Source organism: Pipistrellus kuhlii, unplaced genomic scaffold (assembly GCF_014108245.1).
Source record: "Pipistrellus kuhlii isolate mPipKuh1 unplaced genomic scaffold, mPipKuh1.p scaffold_m20_p_11, whole genome shotgun sequence".
Taxonomy (NCBI): Eukaryota; Metazoa; Chordata; class Mammalia; order Chiroptera; family Vespertilionidae; genus Pipistrellus; species Pipistrellus kuhlii.
The window spans coordinates 11,247,518-11,265,883 of NW_023425416.1; the positions used below are offsets into that span (position 1 = coordinate 11,247,518).

Here is an 18,366-nt window from a genome sequence, read left to right on the forward strand (position 1 = left end):
AACCTCACCATCCACACATACCTCTCCCCTCCTTCCCTGCTTGTCTCTCCTCCTTAGCATTTGTCACCATCTAACATACACTTCACTTGCTGATCATGTGTCTCTCCTAACAGTAATGTCAGCACCGTGAGGACAGAGACTTCTGTCTGTCTTGTCCACTGCTGATTCCCAAATGGCCTTCCCTCCATCCTCCTCCTCCTGGGCCAGCAGGTGTCTGGGTTCAGGAAAACCTGGCTACGAGGGCCCAGGGACCATACCGCTTCCAGCTCTGAGAAGAGGCTACGGGCCAAATGGGGCAGAGGGCACTCAGCAGGTGCTCCAGAAATGTTTGCTGGATCCCTGAGAAACCTGTTCTTCCTCTCCAGGGCCTCTTCCCAGGGCCAGCCCCTCCCATCCCCCTCCCCCTCTCCCCCCTCCTGCCCCTCTCCTCTCTTGCCCCTCCCCCTCCCACCCCTCCCCTCCTCTCCCTCTCCCCCCTCCTGCTCCTCCCTTCTTCTTCCCCTTTCCCCCCCGCCCCTCCCCCTCCCGCCCCACACCACCTCCCCCTGCCTCCACAGTGTGGCCATGCCCAGAGCTGTCAGCCTGGTCCCAGAACTTTCCTTTGATCCTGTGGGCTCCCATCAGGACAGCGGGCCCCCTGGCATTCGTGCCTGCAGGACCCACATGGAGCCGGACCTTGGAGAAGGAGGAGCCCCAGCACCAGGCCTGCCTGAAGGGAGGCCAAGAGCAGCAAGCCCTGTCCTCATGGAGGCCACATTCCCGCCTGCCCGCAGGGCACAAGCTGGGCCTGGGTCTGGGTTTGGGTTCAGGTCTGGGTCTGGGTGTGGGTCTGGGTTTGGGTTTGGGTTTGGGTCTGGATCTGGGTGTGGGTTTGGGTTTGGGGGGCACCCTCTTTAGGGGTGCTCCAGCACCCAATACAAAGCCCGGTGGGAGGGGGCACCAAGGGACCTCCCTCCCCCCTCCCTGCTCTGCAGAGTGTGCTCCTGGTGCTCCTGGGGCCTCGCCAAACTCTGTGTTGCACTGATTCCTGGGCTGTGAGGGCAGAGTCCCTGTCTGATGCTGCTCCCCCGAACCAGTCCCAACCCCGGGCTCCGAACACAGGAGGTGCTCAGAAAGGCTGAGAATGGTGTCAGTGAAGACCCCTGCACTCATGGGAGGCCAGCAACGCCACCGCCACAAGTCGGTATCGCCCATGGCAAATCGCCGACGAAGAAGCCAAGGCTCAGGAAACTGTAGATGACGGGACCTGAGAGCCGTCACGGAGCAATGCCTGGGGAGGGGGTCACACCGCGCCGGCTGTCCGCACAGCCTGCCTTTTCCTGTGAACACGGGGCCTGGCCCTCAGACGCTCAGAGGAGGCCCCTGTGCCACCCTGACCTTTGGCCACGAGATGTGGGAGCCTGTGGCGCCTTCCGTGTGTGATTTGTCCATCTCAACCTAAGGGATTCAACCTCCACCTGTAAAAACAGACTCAGGCCGTGAATGCTGGGGTGAGGACCGTCTGCACACTGCCATGGCCCCACCCCCAACGTCATCCCCAACCCCAAAGCTGCAGTCTCTGGGCATAGCCAGCAGGTCCCAATCTACCATTGCGTGCCACTCCTTCCTCTTGCAGGACAGGCCCTACGGCCGAGCGGTGCCTAAACGATTTGGTGTGTGTGCCCACAAAGACCCACCAACGCCTCACCTCTCCCTCCCCCCCCCACACACACACACCCCCCAGGGCTTGCCTGAGGTGCCCCTCTTCCTGGCTTCAGGAGAACAGAGCCTTGCCCTCCTGGCATGGACTGCCCACGTCTCAGCCGGTGGCAGTTATTTGAGTGGAGGGTGGCTGGCGCTCACCCAGAGAGGCCAGGGGGCGGGCCGGCCCTCTCGGTGCATGTGCCCATCTGCTTCCCAGAAAGGCCTTGCAGAGACGAGCAGAATTGCCCAGTCAGGGGCCCCTTCAACTCTCCTGGGCAACAGCCAAGCCAGTGGGGTTCTCCCCTGACCCTCTCGCAGGGGTCCTCAAACTTTTTAAAGTGGGGGCCAGATCACGGTCCCTCAGAGAGCTAGAGGGCCGGACTATATGAACTACTAATTCCTACTGTAACACCTCGGCTGCGCTCACTGCCCAAAAAACCTGGCGGGCCGGATCAGACTCCTCTGTGGGCCGCATGTGGCCCGCGGGCCGTAGTTTGAAGACGCCTGACTCTAAGGAAAGGCTTCCCATGGGACCAGGGCCCCTACCTCTCCCTTTGGGTGCCTGACCTACCTGCTCCTTCCCGCTGCAAGGCCAGGGTCAGGCTCGCCCTGGGGGAGGGCTGATTCTGGGCCCAGGCCTGGAGTCCAGCCCCAGCACGGCCAGTCAGCGTGTGTCACAAGCCGGGCAACTCTCTGGACCCCGTGTCCCGGGTCTGTGATGCAGGGAACCATCTCTGTGCTGATGGAACACGGAGTGTCTTGCCGGGGACTGGGCTGGACACAGGAACCCTCTCCTTTTCTCTCCCAGGATGTCACTGCCTCCATTTCACAGGGGAAGACCCAGCGTGCAGAGAGGACGGCCCCTGCCCAAAGGCGCATAGGCAGCCGGTGTCTCAGACTCTGCCCTCACAGACCAGAAATCAGTGCAACACATTTACCCTGGCAGCGTGGCCGGGAGGCTGTAGGAGGGTGTTGTGCAAAGCGCCCACACATATGCTTTTCCATCTGTCCCCGGCGCCTCTGCCAGTGCTCAGGCCCCGCAGCCTTCCTCCCCGGCCCTCCTGCCTCCTCCCCAGCCAGCACGCGGCCTGGCCCACACCAACCTTGCGAAGTGGACCCCAGCGACCAGGCTCCCGGCCGCACCCCCTCCAGCGTGGACAAAAGGCAGCGGCCCAATGGGGCCCGGGGTCCGCGTGTGCCCTTTGCGCAGGGTGGAGGGGCCCCTCCATGTGTGTGGCAGGGCCTGGGACGTGAGCGGCTGGAGTGCCCAGCCCAGGGCCTGGCACATTTCCAGGGGTGGCAGTTCCTTCTCCCTCTTTCTGTCTCCCCTTTAAGGACGTCTTGACAGGTGGCACAGGCTGTCAGATTGGGGGCAGGGGTGGCGGGTGCAGCTCTGCCACTCGCCGGCCGGGTGGCCTTGGGCAAGCTGCTCAACGTCTCTGAGCTTCTGGGGTTGCGTGAGGTTCCGACGGCACCAGCACCGCCGCTTGTCGGGAGGGCCGAGTCAACAAGCAGGATGTTTGGCAAGAGCCAGGCGCACGGCCAGCGCTCAGTGCAAGTTAGTCATCACCTTCCATTCCTCGGCGGTTCCACTCTGTCCTACCCGCCAGGACCGGGCCCTCCAAGCCCCGTTTCCACTTGGTTATGTCTCCTAGTCCCTGAGCTCGCTGGACAGCCATCCCTCTCTCAGAGTTGGTCTCCCCAGACCCTCAGCCCTTCTCTCGGTCCCATCCTTTCTCACACCCCATCCCGTCTCCACCCCCATACTACCCGCTCCTTTTACTGCCGTTTTAAAGTGACTCCTGGGGGATTCCTCGTCTGCTTTAACCCGCTGCGGGCCTCTCCAGACCCCAGGAGGCCACAAGCACCCGTGGCTCCCTGGGCCGGCCCTCCTCTGCTCCCTGGGCAGTTGGAGGACGGCCTCTCGGCCCCTTCCCCTTCGGCGGGGCCCTCTGGCTAGTTCTGGTCGGAGGAATGAGAGAGGAAGGAGGATGAGGTCCCTTCTGGGCTGGGGCTGTGAGAGGCCCCCGGGACCCTCGGTCTCTCTCTCTCTCTCTCTCTCTCTCTCTCTCTCTCTCTCTCTCTCTCTCTCTCTCTCTCCCCCCAGCAGTGCGTGCGGGAGCTTTCCGTTCAGGTGAAAGAGCCACAGTCAGAGCAGCCTGGCTCGCTCAGGCCCCGGAGGGCAGCTGGCCTGGACGCTGGCACACCGGTGCAGGCGAGGTGTGAGGAAGAAGCAAGCGTGCGCTTCGCCTTTCAGGTCCGGGCGGTGCATGTCCCCAGCACTGACCCAAACCAAGGCCACGGCGGTCTGCGCGTTTCGGTCGTGAAGAGGGATATGGTCCACGTGGTGTTTTGAACAAGTAAGTGACATGGAAGCTAATTTAACTCAAAAAACGTACTTTAATAAAATCACTAAAACACTGATCGGAACAAATGGGTGAAAGTGGAGACAGGTGTGGTCCTCTGAGTCGGGAAGACGGGTGGATATTGTCCATATTAATCTAGGGACATTGTCATCTTTACTAGATTTTAAATCCCCAGGAGAGATCTGAGACTTTGAGAATAAACTGTACTAATCAAGACTCTTTTAGTGGTGAGTAAAAGAATTTAAGAAGAAAAGGAAATTTATATTTCAAAAGTATAAAGTCAAGCCTCAGGTATGGCTGGATCGAGGGACTCATCAAGGCATCAAGCTCTCATATTCTCTCTCTCTCTCTCTCTCTCTCTCTCTCTCTCTCTCTCTCTCTCTCACAAGCTCTCTCCATGTAGGAGGTGAGATGATTGACTCTTGCCTGCCTCTTACCCTCCTCCAACTCAGCAAGGACAGCACAAAGTGTCTGTCCCAATTAGGAACCATTTGGGGGAGTGGGTGGTCAGAGAGGAAGGTTTCTGATTGGCCCATCTTGGATTGTGTGTTCATTCTGGAACCAATCACTTTTGACCAGGGAGGTAAGTTACTGTGCTTGATCATGACTGGGCCATATGGGTTCTTTACAAGACAGAAGGATTTTCTTACCAAAATAAGGGGAAGGGTGTCTGAGCAGGAAAAAGAAATAGATGTTCACTTCATAAATTCATCTCAAGCCGAAACTGGTTTGGCTCAGTGGATAGAGCCTGCGGACTCAAGGGTCCCGGGTTCAATTCTGATCAAGTGCATGTACCTTGGTTGCAGGCACACCACTGGGGGTGTGCAAGAGGCAGCTGGTCAATGATTCTCTCTCATCAATGTTTCTAACTCTCTATCCCTCTCTCTCTTCCTCTCTGTAAAAAATCAATAAAAATTAAAAAAAAAAGAAAGAAAAAAATTCATCTCGAAAAAGAAGCAAGCAGGGAGGCCAAAAGGGGAAATCGAAGAAATTACACACATACACAGAAATATATTGGGTGTCCCTCAAAATTGTATACACACACTTTGAATAATTATAAGGCAGTGTTTATTAAAATAGATTTCCTTTTCAAAATTGAGCTATCAGCTGTTAAAGTGTGCATACATTTTTGGGACACTCTGCATATATATGTATATAAAGGATGGGCTCAACTCTACCAAATTTTAAATTTCAAAACATAACAAAAGGATAATTATAAATTATATGATATCACACTAAGGCAGAAATAATGAACCACTGGCACAGAACTGATATTTCCAAAATAGAATCAAGCAAATATAAGAAGTTAATATATGAGGTGCTAAGAATAATACAATACTCTTCAATATTTATTTATTCATTCAGCAAATGAATTTGTTCTACAATAACAATAAATGTCTCTGTAAGAGAATAATGATACAAAAAGGGATCATTTAGAGGATCCGAGATGGCTGCGCCCAGGTAAACACCTAGCCGCAGCCGCACACAACAATTTCAATAAAATACAACTAAAATATAAAATGGACATTACCCAGAACTACAGGAAAGTTGACTGACTGGAAATCCTACAACGAGAAGCAAGGAGAAAACCAGAAGGAAGCGCGGAGGAGCTGTAAAAGCCCAAGGTATGGAGACACGCGGCACGCCCGGAGAGGACAGAGCCGGAGAGGAGGGAGGCTGAGTGCCTGGCTGGCGTTCCCTAACTGGAAGGAGATAAAACTCTGACTGTTTTGGGCCCCAGTTCTGACTGCTCTGAACCCCAGTTCTAGGCCAGACCCCGGGGACCCAGGCTCATCCATAGGGAGCCGGGCTGTAAGGTGGAATCCCGGGGGAGCGGCGAAAGGAGGTCCCGGCCGCGCGCACATTGCGCGCAGAGAAGGGACGGTTGGCTGTGCCGCGGGATTGCCCTGGCCGGAAGGAGACAGGGGCTCCAGTCTGCTCTGAACGCCACCTCCAACTCCACTTCCAACTGAACTGAACCCCAATACTGGGCTCATTGGGGGAGAGCATAGATTGTTTGGCAGCAGGCGAAAATCGAGGGCATTTATCTCTCAGAGGCACTTTGCAGCGAGTACTGAAGGACTCTGAGACGCAGGAGCCGCATAGGGCGGGGCTGCCAAGGCTGTAGGCTCCCCCCTGAAATCCCGTCCCATCTGTAACTGCGAAATGCGACAACAAAATAGATCACAAACGAAAGAAATGGAGGACAAAAAGCGACTGGATATAGAGTTCAAATCTACGCTTATAAGGTTTTTCAAGAATTTCCTAGAAAAGATGGATAAGACCTATGAGGATATGAAAAGAGATCAACTAGAATTAATAAGGAGTCAACAAGAAATGATAAGGGATCAACAAGAAATAAAGAATACATTGTCTGAAATAAAAAATATTATACAGAGTCCTAAAAACAGAATGGAAGATCACAAGAATCAAGTCAAAGATTTGGAACATAAAGAACCAGAAGACACTACTCCACAGAAGCTAGAAGGCAAGAGAATCCAGAAAATTGAAGATAATGTAAGAAACCTCTGGGACAACTTCAAGCAAACCAACATCAGAATTATGGGGGTCCCAGAAGATGAGAGAGAGCAAGATATCGAAAACATACTGAAAGAAATACTGACAGAAAACTTCCCCCACCTGATGAAAGAATTAGACTTACAAGTCCAGGAAGCACACAGAACTCCAAACAAAAGGAATCCAAAGAGGACCACACCAAGACACATCATAATTAAAATTCCAAGAGCAAAAGACAAAGAGAGAATGTTAAAAGCAGCAAGAGCAAAGAAGGTAGTTACTTATAAAGGAGCACCTATACGATTGTCAGCTGACTTCTCAACAGAAACCATGCAGGCCAGACGGGAATGGCAAGAAATATTCAAGGTGATGAATAGTAAGAACCTACAGCCAAAGATAATCTATCCAGCAAAGCTATCACTCAGAATCGAAGGTCAGATAAAGAGCTTCACTAATAAAAAAAAAAGCTAAAAGAGTTCATCAACACCAAACCAGAATTATATGAATTGCTGAAGGGGGTTCTTTCAGAAGAGAAAGTAAATAAAGATAAAAATTATGAACAACAAATATGTAACTATCAACAAGTGAATCTAAAAACCAAGGAAATTAAAAAAAAAAATCTGATGAACAATATTAACTGTTGAATATAATAGAATCAGAGGTATGGAAGGGGAGTGAACTGATGATTCTTGGGGAAAAGGGGAGAGGGGGGTGTGGGAAGAGACTGAACATAAACTGTGCACCTATGGATGAGGACAATGGGGAGAGGGGAAAGGGCAGAGGGTGGGGTGGGAACCTGGTGGAGGAGAGCAATGGGGGGGGGGGGCGGCGAAGGAACATTTGTAATAATATGAACAATAAAAACTTATTTTTAAAAAAGAAAAAAAAAAAAAAGAAAAAAAAAAAGAATCAGAGGTATGGAAGGGCAGTGAACTGACGATTCTTGGGGAAAAGGGGAGAAGGGGATGTGGGAAGAGACTGAACATAAACTGTGCACCTATGGATGAGGACAATGGGGAGTGGGGAAAGGGCAGAGGATGGGGTGGGAACCTGGTGGAGGAGAGCAATGGTGGTGGTGGGGGAAAAGGAACATTTGTAATAATATGAACAATAAAAACTTATTTTAAAAAAAAAAGGGATCATTTAGACCCACACCTTATACATACACAGGACACAATGCAAATGAAAATTAAATATTTTTAAACTATAAAAACAAGAACCTAAAATAGCATTTTAAACTTAATCACATGAAGTTAAACTTCTGTTGGCAAAACAGGATGCATTTGAATAAAGAAAAAGAAAAATGTTATGTACACGAGATGTGAAAAAGCAAATAAAGGAACATTGAGAGCCTGGCTCAAAGGAACATTGGAAGCAAGTTCTAAAGAGACCCCTGACCAGCACCCTTCAAAGCACCAAGGTTATAAAAGACTGTGACTGAGGGGCTGACCAACCAGAGAGACGGGACCATTGCGTGCCATTGGGATCCTGGTTGGATGCTGACCCACAGAGAAGACATTACTGGGAACACTGGCAACACCCAGGGTGCAGCACGTGGCTGACTCAGCAGGATTTCAAACCCCCACACATTCCCAAAGAAAGGCTGGCCCCTGGCAGCTCCTGCGAGGTGAGCTCTAAGCTCGTGGCACAGCATCTCTGAAGAGCGTTTCTGTCTGTGTGGGGCCGTGGGCCATGCGGGGAGACTCACATGATCAATGTGATTCACGTGGGGCCGGGGGCCCTGGGGGGAAATTTACACTAACAAACAGTGTGGTTCACGTGGGGCCGGGAGCCATGCCTGAGGTTCACACTAACAGTGAGGTTCACATGGGGCCCGGGGGGGGGAGATGTTATCAATGCGGTTCACGTGGGGCCGGGAGCCAGCCCGGGAGATTCACACTGACAATGCGGTTCACGTGGGGCCCTGGGCCATGCGGGGAGATGTCATCAATGCGGTTCACGTGGGGCCGGGAGCCATGCCTGAGGTTCACACTAACAGTGAGGTTCACGTGGGGCCGGGGGTCCTGGGGGGGAGATGTCATCAATGTGGTTCACGTGGGGCCGGGAGCCAGCCCGGGAGATTCACAGACAATGCGGTTCACGTGGGGCCGGGGGCCCTGGGGGGGAGATGTTATCAATGCAGTTCACGTGGGGCCGGGAGCCATGCCTGAGGTTCACACTAACAGTGTGGTTCACATGGGGCCCTGGGGGGGGGGGAGATGTCATCAATGCAGTTCACATGGGGCCGTGGGCCATGCCGGAGGTTCACACTGACAGTGTGGTTCACGTGGGGCCCTGCGGGGGGAGATGTCATCAATGCGGTTCACGTGGGGCCGGGAGATTCACAGACAATGCGGTTCACGTGGGGCCGTGGGGCCTGCGGGGAGATGTAAATAATATGCGGTTCACGTGGGCCACGCGGCACCAGTTTGGCCGCCGCGGGGCTAGGGGTAGCTGAGGTCAGCCGCACCAGCATGCCAGGCCTCTGCCACCCAGGTCTGGCCCCGGAGCAGGGAATGCTGTCCACACAGCTCCAGGGCGAGGACGGCGGGCGCCATGCCCGCTCTCCTGAAGCTGTGGAGAGTCGGGCCACCGCCGAGAGGCGGCCCTCAGGAGGAGCTGTGTGGAGGACTCAGCGTCAAGACCAGACTCCTTTCTCGCTCTCCCATGAGGGCTCGGAGCTCAGGAAGCAGGTCTAGAGCGACTAACCCAGACTGCGTGACTTCCCGGAGGGGCTCCTCTGTGGTGAGATGGTGGGATGGGATGGAGGAGCTGGCAGGGAAGCAGGAAGAGCTGGGGGAGCAGGGGCTGGGGAGGGGGCCAAAGGCTTCCCGTAGAAATAAGTTAGAAGTTCCCCAGGAGTGGCTGTGAGCTGCCGTCTAGGTTTTCCTGCCGGCCCTCCTGTGACTGTGGTCTCCCAGCAGCCCCCAGTCCCAGCTGGGAGGCTTCCCAAGGGCCAGGCACTAATCTAGTTTAGTTTAGTTTAGTTTAGTTTAGTTTAGTTTAGCTTCTGCGGTAAGTACCCCAGTGCATTGTGGGCACTCAGAGATATGTATTGATAAGGAAACAAATCAATGCATCCTGTACAAGCTAGGGACTCACACCTCTGCCCATAAACACCTCCCCAGCAGACCGCCCCACAATCAGAAATCCCACCACCAAGCTCACTCTCGGGGTGTAAGAAATGTTCTATGGGAGCCAGGAAAGCTGTAACAATCGCACGGTCACCAGGAGCTTCCTCTTTGGCCTATGATTACAGACCAGGGAGGGGAGCCTGGGAGGCGGGAGGGGGGTTCTTTATGCGGGTGCAGCGGGGGGCGGGGTGTGGTGGGGTGCCAGTGTGCCAGTGTGCTCTCCCCCCGGGAGCAGGCTCTGGGAGGCAGGGCCAGGGAGGAGGGAGAGGAAGAGGAAGACAGAGGCTCCCCAGCTGGCACTCACTGAGCTGCCCGGCCAGCTTGGTGCTCAGCTATCTCTCCCGCTTCATCAGCCCCCCGCTGGGCACCGGGCAGTCCCAGCGCGGGAGGGAGCGGGCGGGAGAGAGCACAGGGAGCTCAGCTGGGACGGCCGCCTGGCAGGGCCGCCCCTCAGGGGAGGAGAAAGGGGCCGGCCCGCAGCCGGAAGCCTAGGCCTGCCACAGCTGGGGGCCGGGCCTGCAGTGCAGACCGGGGCAGAGGTGAGTCGGATCCCTCAGGGATCCCGGGCTGAGGGAGGGCACTGGGAGACCCCTGCCCGCTGGGCCAATGAAGCAGTGGCTTCCCCGCGGCTCCAGTGACTCTGGGCCCTGCTTTCTCTAACTGACACTTACCTGCCAGTCACCCCTGCGGCCGGCCCTGCGCTGGGGCTGGAGCGACAGCATGAAGGTGACAGAGGTCCTTGCCCTCTTGGACTTTACCTTTTAGGAGGGGAGGCAGCCGCAAGCAAAAACAGAATAAGTGAGCACATTGTCTTGTGTGGCAGGACACCTCACAGAAGAAAGAGCAGCGCAGACGGAGGGAGACTGGGAGCCAGGCAGGGGTGACGGGTCCGACTTGAAAGACCCATGGGCCCGGGCAATAAGGTGGTGAAGCCCTGGGGGGTGGATAGGGCTGGGAGGAGGGGGTGAGTGGGGGGAGGGAGGTATCTGTAATACTATCAACAATAATATATGTTTTATAATTATGTGTATATTTAAAAAGACTTGAAAGAGGTAGTTAGGGAGCCAAGTGCTTCTGGCGGAGCGTGTGCAGGAGGAGGACCTGGTGGGAGAGCCTGGGGCTGAGGGGCGGGGTGGTGCTCACTGCAGGAGGCAGCGAGAGGTGGGGCGGGAAGAGAGGAGTGTGGGGCGTGTGGCTTTGGCAGCCTGCACACCAGTCCCATTTGGCCTCCCCGTGTCTCCTCCCTGCCTGAGGCTCTGGGACCCTGTGAAGCAGTGGCCATGCCAGTAGAGGGTGTGCAGGGTGGAGGTGAGAAAGAAAGGGGATCAAAGTGCTGGCCGCCTGCAGAAAGGCTTGACGTCCCCTGTGAGGGCGGCTCCTGGGATAGCCCGGCACTCACGGCCGGGGGGAGGGGCACATGGGAGCCCGTCAGGGCCTGAGGGGGTGCTCTGACTCCCCAGGGGTGCCACTTAGAGGAGGGGGCCCTGGAGTAGAGGCTGAGTAGAGCACCAGAGGACAGAGGAGGAAGGGAGAGCTGGGCTCCATCCACAAGAGGAGGGTCAGGAGCAAATTCCAGGAAGAGCCCATCCAGGCAGCAGGGAGAAGGGACAAGACCCCTGAGGCCCCGAGGGGTGAGGGTGCCGGTGGCCACGGGGCGGAAGCAGCTGAGGAAGTGAGAGGCCCGGGAAGGCTGGGGGTTTGCTACGGAGGATGCAGGGCCCACCGTGGCCACGAGGACGCACAGGGCCTCCAGGGAGAACACTTCCCAGGCCAGGAGCCAGCCTCCTCCCCCAGCTCCACAGCATCCTCCAGGCTCACAGACATGGGCCGGGGACCCCGAATGGGGCACCGAGGGGACCCCGTAGCTGGGACCACAGGCCCCATGGCGGGGCTGGAGCACGTGCTTCGTGGCCAGACCCCATCCAACCCCTGGCCACCTCCAGCTGTGCAGCCGAAGGCCACGCACAACCCCGCCACCATCAGTTTCCTCCTGACCCTCACTTGTGGGGAGACCTCCCCGGGCCATGCTTGTCACACAGGCTGCAGTGGCAGCAGGAGCTTTGGGTCAGATCCTGCCCGGTCTTGGCTAACAGGTACTGACTGTCCCCTTATTGGACAATCCCTGCTTACGGCACCTGGACAAGGCCCGGGCCTGGGCCACGGCCGATGCCCCAGGGCAGAGCGTGGGGCGGAGAGGCCCCTGGCACTCCTCCTGCTCACAGGTTCTCGGTGCACCTTGGCCAGGAGTACGGCTGCCCCCCCCCCCCCCATCCAAGAGGGATCTGTACATAGCTGAGATCAAGCATGATGAGTAAATTAGGCACAGTAAGAGATTAACAACCGAAACCGGTTTGGCTCAATGGATAGAGCGTCGGCTTGGGGACTGAAGGGTCCCGGGTTCGATTCCGGTCAAGGGCATGTACCTTGGTTGTGGGCATATCCCCAGTAGGGGGTGTGCAAGAGGCAGCTGATCGATGATGACTCTCTCTCTCATCGATGTTTCTAACTCTCTATCCCTCTCTCTCCTCTCTGGACAAAATCAATAAAATATATATTTAAAAAATAATAATAAGAGATTAACAGCAGTCTTAGCCAGTGTGGCTCAGTGGATAGAGCGTCGGCCTGTGGAATGAGAGGGCCCCGGTTCGATTCTGATCAAGGGCATATGCCTTGGTTGCAGGCTCAACCCCTGCACCTGGTCAGGGCGAATGCAAGAGGCAACTAGTCAATGTATGTCTCTCACATCAATGTTTCTCTCTGTGTGTCTCTCCCCTTCCTTTCCTCTCTCTCTCTCTCTCTCTCTCTCTCTCTCAAAAAAAAAAAAATAAAATAAAATAAAATAAAATAAATATATATATATATATATATATCTCCATCCATCCATCCATCCTCAGGTGAGGATTAACCACAATAAAAAGAATAAAGATTGACATTCCTGATATTTTAAATATATTTTTTATTGATTTTTCACAGAGAGGAAGGGAGAGGGATAGAGAGCTAGAAACATTGATGAGAAAAATCAATCAGCTGCTTCCTACACACCCCCTACCGGGCATGTGCCCGTAACCAAGGTACATGCCCTTGACCGGAGTCGAACCTGGGACCCTTCAGTCTGCAGGCCGACGCTCTGTCCACTGAGCCAAACCAGTGAGGGCGACATTCCATATTTTTAAAAAGAGATTAACAGTAATAACTAACAATAGAACCATTATAACAACACTCCTGTACTGTGATAAGAGTTACAGGGATGTGGTCTCTCAAAGCATCTCACTGCACCCGCCTTTGCACATAGAGGGCCCGCTTCCGGCTTCACGCCTCTCGCTCTGGGGCGTCACGAGGGAAGGGTGACTCCGCACCAGCTCTGTGACCCCGCGACCTTGACCCGATACCTGAGAGCTGCTGAGTGGTGGAGTGTCAGGGGTGGATGCCAAGGGACGGTCCACGCTTGGGGAGGACGGGGCTGAGTCCGAGGGGTTTTATCATAGCTTCGCGGAAGGCTGCACAATCGAGAGCTTGTGAGCTGTTTGTTTCTGGAACTTAACCATTTTGGACCTCGCTCGGCACGACGAGAAGCAAAACCTCAGCTCAGGGGCCACTGTGTGTCTCCTCAGACGGCAGGCGGACCCCGGGCGAGGATGGGCAGCCCAGCGCGCGTGTCGATGGGGGACGCCTGGAGCTGGCGGGTGCACCCCGACATGGAGAGTGAGAGGCGCCGGCCGTCCTTCGACGTGGAGCGGCTCACCAACATCCTGGACGGGGGCGCCGAGAACACCGCGCTCCGCAGGAGAGTGGGTAAGCGCAGGGGGAGCGGCGTCTGCCCTGGGCCCGCACGCCGCCCTGGGGGGGGGGGGGGGGGAGGCGCGTCTCTCAGCGGCCCCTCCACCTTCACAGGGCAGCGTTTGCTCTCACAACGCCACTGCTGCCACTGCCTTCGGACCCGAGGGCATCGTGCTGATGCCAGCAGCCCCCGAGCCCCTCGGAGGGACCGAAGGCGGAGTGCTCGCAGCAGGCGGCCTGGATGTGGGTCCTTATTCTGCCGCTGCCATAGCTTTGTCGCTCTGGGCAAGTCACCTGCCCAGCTCTGGGCCTCGGCCATCGCAGCTGTCAAGTGACAGTAACTTTTTCTTAAAATATATTTTATTGATTTTTTTTTACAGAGAGGAAGGGAAAGGGAGAGTCAGAAACATCGATGAGAGAAAAACACCCATCAGCTGCCTCCTGCACACCCCCTACCGGGGATGAGCCCACAACCAAGGTGCATGCCCTTGACCGGAATCGAACCTGGGACCCTTGAGTCTGCAGGCCGATGCTCTATCCACTGAGCCAAACCGGACAGGGCGTGACAGTAACGTTTGACCCCTTCCCACGGCCGGCGGCCAGTGGGGGAAACACTGTGGCGGTGCCAGGAGCCTCACTCGGGTCCCTGAGCCCCGCCTGTCTGTCCCTGGCAGAGAGCATCATCCACAGCGACCCCGAGTTCAGCCTGAAGGAAAACTATTTCATGAGCCAGAACGAGCACTACGAGGCCGGCGTGAAGAAGAAGTTCCACCTGCAGATGCTCGCGCGGCGCCTGGGCTGGTCGGAGGGCAGCCGGGAACTCCGTTACGCCTTCAGGTGCTTAGTCCACGGGCGGCCCCCGCAGAGAGGGGTCCCCCGGGGTCCCCCAGAGCCCCGGCCACGGGAACCAGTTTCCCCAACAACAACGGTGATTCTTCTGGGGAAAGCAGGAAGCGAGGCGCCCCTTCCCTCCTGCACCTGCTCAGGGGAGGGCCCCCCAGGGCCCCTGCCTCAACCACAGTGTCTCTCTCCCCCCACAGGGCCGTCACCGGAGACCTGGCCTTGGGCTTACACCACATCTTCTCGAAGTCCCTGCAGAGCCTGGGCTCGGAGGAGCAGATCGCCAAGTGGGCCCCGCTCTGCGACCAGTTCCGCATCATCGCCACGTACGCCCAGACGGAGCTGGGACACGGTGAGCCAGCCGGGGCTGCCGCGGGCAGGGCACGGCCCCAGGGCCCGGGCACGGCTCCACGGCCCAGTCATTACCGACGAGCAGACTGAGGGGAGAGGGAGCTTTGTGATCAGATCCTGCCCAAATCCTACAGCAGGCGGCCGGCAAGGGTCTGGGCGAGGGGGTGGTGCCCTCTCTTGATTTATACAAACCATGTCCGAGCTCATAGGTAGCAAGACGTTCTTCCCAGAAATGTCAGCAACCATCCTTGTCGTGGGCTGGCCGCGTGTCCCCCACACAGCCCGGGGGGCGGTGAGGGTTGGGGGGGGGGGGAGGAAAGCAATGCCTGTAAGCACAGCTGGGAGGTACCCCCAGTCATGCTGGGCTGGTGCCTGGACACCGCTCTGCAGGTGAGATCCCCACTCTGGCCAGAGTCTAACGCCCCTCCTTGACTCCCAGGGACGTACCTTCAGGGGCTGGAGACGGAAGCCACCTACGATGCGGACACCCAGGAGTTTGTGATGCACAGCCCCACGCTGACTGCCACCAAGTGGTGGCCGGGGGACCGTGAGTGCCCACCCACCGCCCGCCCCGTCTGTCCCCACGGAGAACAGAGCTGGCTGGATGCCCCCCTCAGATCGATTACCTGCTCTAGGCTAGTGGCCTTGGGCAAGTCAGTTCACCTCTTGGAGCCTCAGGTTCTTACTCTGTAAAATGGGGCGGGGGTGGGGGGTGAGTGGCTGAGAGGCCCCAGGGGCACTTGGAAGTAACTAAAGAAGTGGACCCAACCTTTGGGGGCTGAGGCCAAAGCCCCTCCCACAGGCACACACGTGTGCATGCACAGAACACACACTTGGCTTAGTCCCAGCGCTCCCACAATCCCAGCGCCTCTCATCTCCCAAAATTTGCTGCCAATGGAGCTGCCAGCAGCAGTGCACAGGCTGGGATTAACAGCTTTCAGTGTCCCCGCTCCAGACCCACCACCAGCGCCGATCAGGCCGCGGCACCTCCCATGGCCGCCAGGTGGCGTCCGCGCTCCCCTGAGGCTCCGTGATGGGCCCCAAGCTGCGGTCTCCCCAAGGCCCTCCGCCTCCTGTGTGAGAATACACTTCCAGGACCCATCCGTGACAGCTGGGACCCACTAGTGACATTTATACCGAAAAGCACATGCACAGCGAACTGAGGAGTTCAACTAAAGAGAAACACGGAGAGGTGGGAGACTAGCAGAGAGGGAGACGAGAGAGAGGCTGAAAAATCAGAGGGACATAGGGACATAGGGACATGAGAGAGAGAGAGAGAGAGAGAGAGAGAGAGAGAGAGAGAGAGAGAGAGAGAGGAAAGATGGAGAGACAGAAAGACTGCTGTCACAGCTGCAGAGGAAAGTAGCCTTTGAAATCAGACAGTTCAAATCCCAGCTCTGCCTTCTCCAGGCCAATAACCTTGAGGAGTCTCTCGGCTCTTTTTGACTCAGTTTCCTCCTCTGGAAAATGGGACTCATCACCTGCCCTGAAGGAACTGGACAGCACCCGCACAGGGTCTGGCACCACCCAAATTTTAATAAATGATAATTAACTGTATTATAATTAGGCAGAGTCATTTTTGTAAAAGAAAAAATTTTATTGATTTCACACAGAAAGGGGGAGAGGGAGAGAGAGATAGAAGCATCAATGATGAGAGAGAATCGATTGGCTGCCCCCCCTGCACACCCCCTACTGGGGATTGAGCCTGCAACTAGGGCATGTGCCTTGACTGGTTCATAGGTCGACACTCAAACCATTGAGCCACATCAGCTGAGCCAGAGTCATTTATTAGCAGAAAAGAAGGGAGAGAAAGAGTCAGAAACATCGATGAGAGAGAAACGTAGATCAGCTGCCTCCTGCACACCCCTACGGGGGTATGTGCTCGCAACCAAGGTACATGCCCTCGACCGGAATCGAACCTGGGACCCTTGAGTCCACAGGCCGATGCTCTATCCACTGAGCCAAACCAGTTAGGGCTATTAGTAGGTTTTTGAGGACAGAAAAGAACAAGCTTTTCACAGTGCCTTCAGCGGTCCCCCCTCTCTGTGATCAGCGACCTTACAAAGGTGCCCATCTGCCCGGTGGGGACAGCGGTGAGCACACGTCCCTGTGCCTCAGGCCCGTGTTCTTGCCACACATCCTCACACACACACCCCCGTCTCCTTGACCCCAAAGAAAATGACTCACGGGCACACCCTTCGGCCAGAAGACTGTCGTAGAATTGAATTTGAATAGACATCAAGCTTCCCCGGATTGCTCCATTTGGCCTGTCTCATTAAAATCATTAGCCTTTGTCAGGGTTTGGTCCCCTCCATGTCTCCGTCAGCCTCCTTGAGCCTCGCTGCCCCATGGGGTCCTGCCTCCATAACTGCAGGTGCTTGCTACACAAACCTGACATTTCCACACAAGCGCCTATGCCTCCAGCCACCAAACGGCTCTCCGGCCCAGTGTGTTCTAGAATCAGACACGCGTGAAAGCTCTTTGCACGGTTCCAGTCACTCCAACAAGTCGGGGCCTGTGAGTTGAGGGGAACCCCGAGTGAGCATCCCTTTGTGACCTGCACACTACTTCTTCTTTGTCTCGTCCCCCTGAAGCCTGTCCAGTCCTCAAGCTCCTGAGCGTGCTGGTCCCTCCGCCTTCACACCCTTCTGCATCGACTCCTCGGGGCTCCTGTGGTCCTCCCCTGTCCCCCATCCTTGGAGGCACCTCAAACAGCCCCCGTCCCCTCAAAGTGCCCCGCCCTTCCCCGTGCCACCGCACTGGCCCTCCTAACGCATTCCAGACTGGCTCACACCCAGGTCCCTGGGTTGGGGAGGGGGCGGTTAGCCTGTGCTCTGCACACCAGCCTCACACACCCGTCTCTCTGCCCTCAGTGGGACGATCGGCCACCCACGCACTGGTGCTGGCCCAGCTGATCTGCTCGGGAGCCCGGCGGGGCATGCACGCCTTCATCGTGCCCATCCGGAGCCTCCAGGACCACAGCCTGCTGCCCGGTAAGCCACGCTGCTCCCTCCGGGACCCCAGCCAGGGGGAGACCCCCTGCCAGCACGCCCTGCCTGGGGGCCTCAGAGGTCCCCGGGGAAAGCCGGATCGGTCACTCTGGGGCAGGGAGGCATCTAGTTGGACAGACCTGATGCTAACCAGCTGGATGACCTAGAGATGCAGCATCTGTCTGACTCCAGCTTGGTCGCCTGCAAACAGCCCAGTGCACAGGCTGCTGTGAGGCTCAGGAGCTGGAGTGCGTGCGTGCGTGCGTGTGTGTGTGTGTGTGTGTGTGGTCCCTGGCACAGAGCAAGCACTCAATGGACCCATGTTTCCAACTCCATCTCCTCCTAGGAGTCACTGCTGGAGACATTGGGCCCAAGATGGACTTTGAGTACATAGACAATGGCTTCCTGCAGCTCGACCACGTGCGGATCCCCAGGGAAAACATGCTGAGCCGCTTCGCACAGGTAGGGGTCCGGGGAGTCCGCAGGCCTGCACTGCCTGGAGAGGGGGTAGTAGTCCCCCGCAGGTGGCTGCTGGCTCTGGGCCTCCTCCGCAGCCGAGTTTGGGGTATTTCTCCCCCAGAGGGGCACTGGTATCCCACAGACCTGGATAAAACCCTGGCTTAGGAGCTTTGTGGTTTGGGGCAAATCTCTTGGCCTCTGAGCCTCAGAGTTCTTGTGGGTAAATGCTCACCTCATTGGATGGCAGAT

General features: G+C 56.3%; 1 protein-coding gene across 1 annotated transcript in view; it reads left to right on the forward strand.

Moving 5' to 3' along the window:
- The first annotated feature begins 10,109 nt into the window (after positions 1 to 10,109).
- Positions 10,110 to 18,366, forward strand: part of ACOX2 (acyl-CoA oxidase 2) — a 42,430-nt gene continuing 34,173 nt past the window's right edge. Inside the window, exons 1-7 of the mRNA XM_045578999.1 lie at positions 10,110 to 10,239; positions 13,312 to 13,492; positions 14,152 to 14,314; positions 14,518 to 14,669; positions 15,108 to 15,215; positions 17,542 to 17,661; positions 18,005 to 18,120. Coding sequence (XP_045434955.1) covers positions 13,336 to 13,492; positions 14,152 to 14,314; positions 14,518 to 14,669; positions 15,108 to 15,215; positions 17,542 to 17,661; positions 18,005 to 18,120 — 816 coding nt within the window. The 5' untranslated portion in view covers positions 10,110 to 10,239; positions 13,312 to 13,335. The remainder of the gene's footprint in view (positions 10,240 to 13,311; positions 13,493 to 14,151; positions 14,315 to 14,517; positions 14,670 to 15,107; positions 15,216 to 17,541; positions 17,662 to 18,004; positions 18,121 to 18,366) is intronic.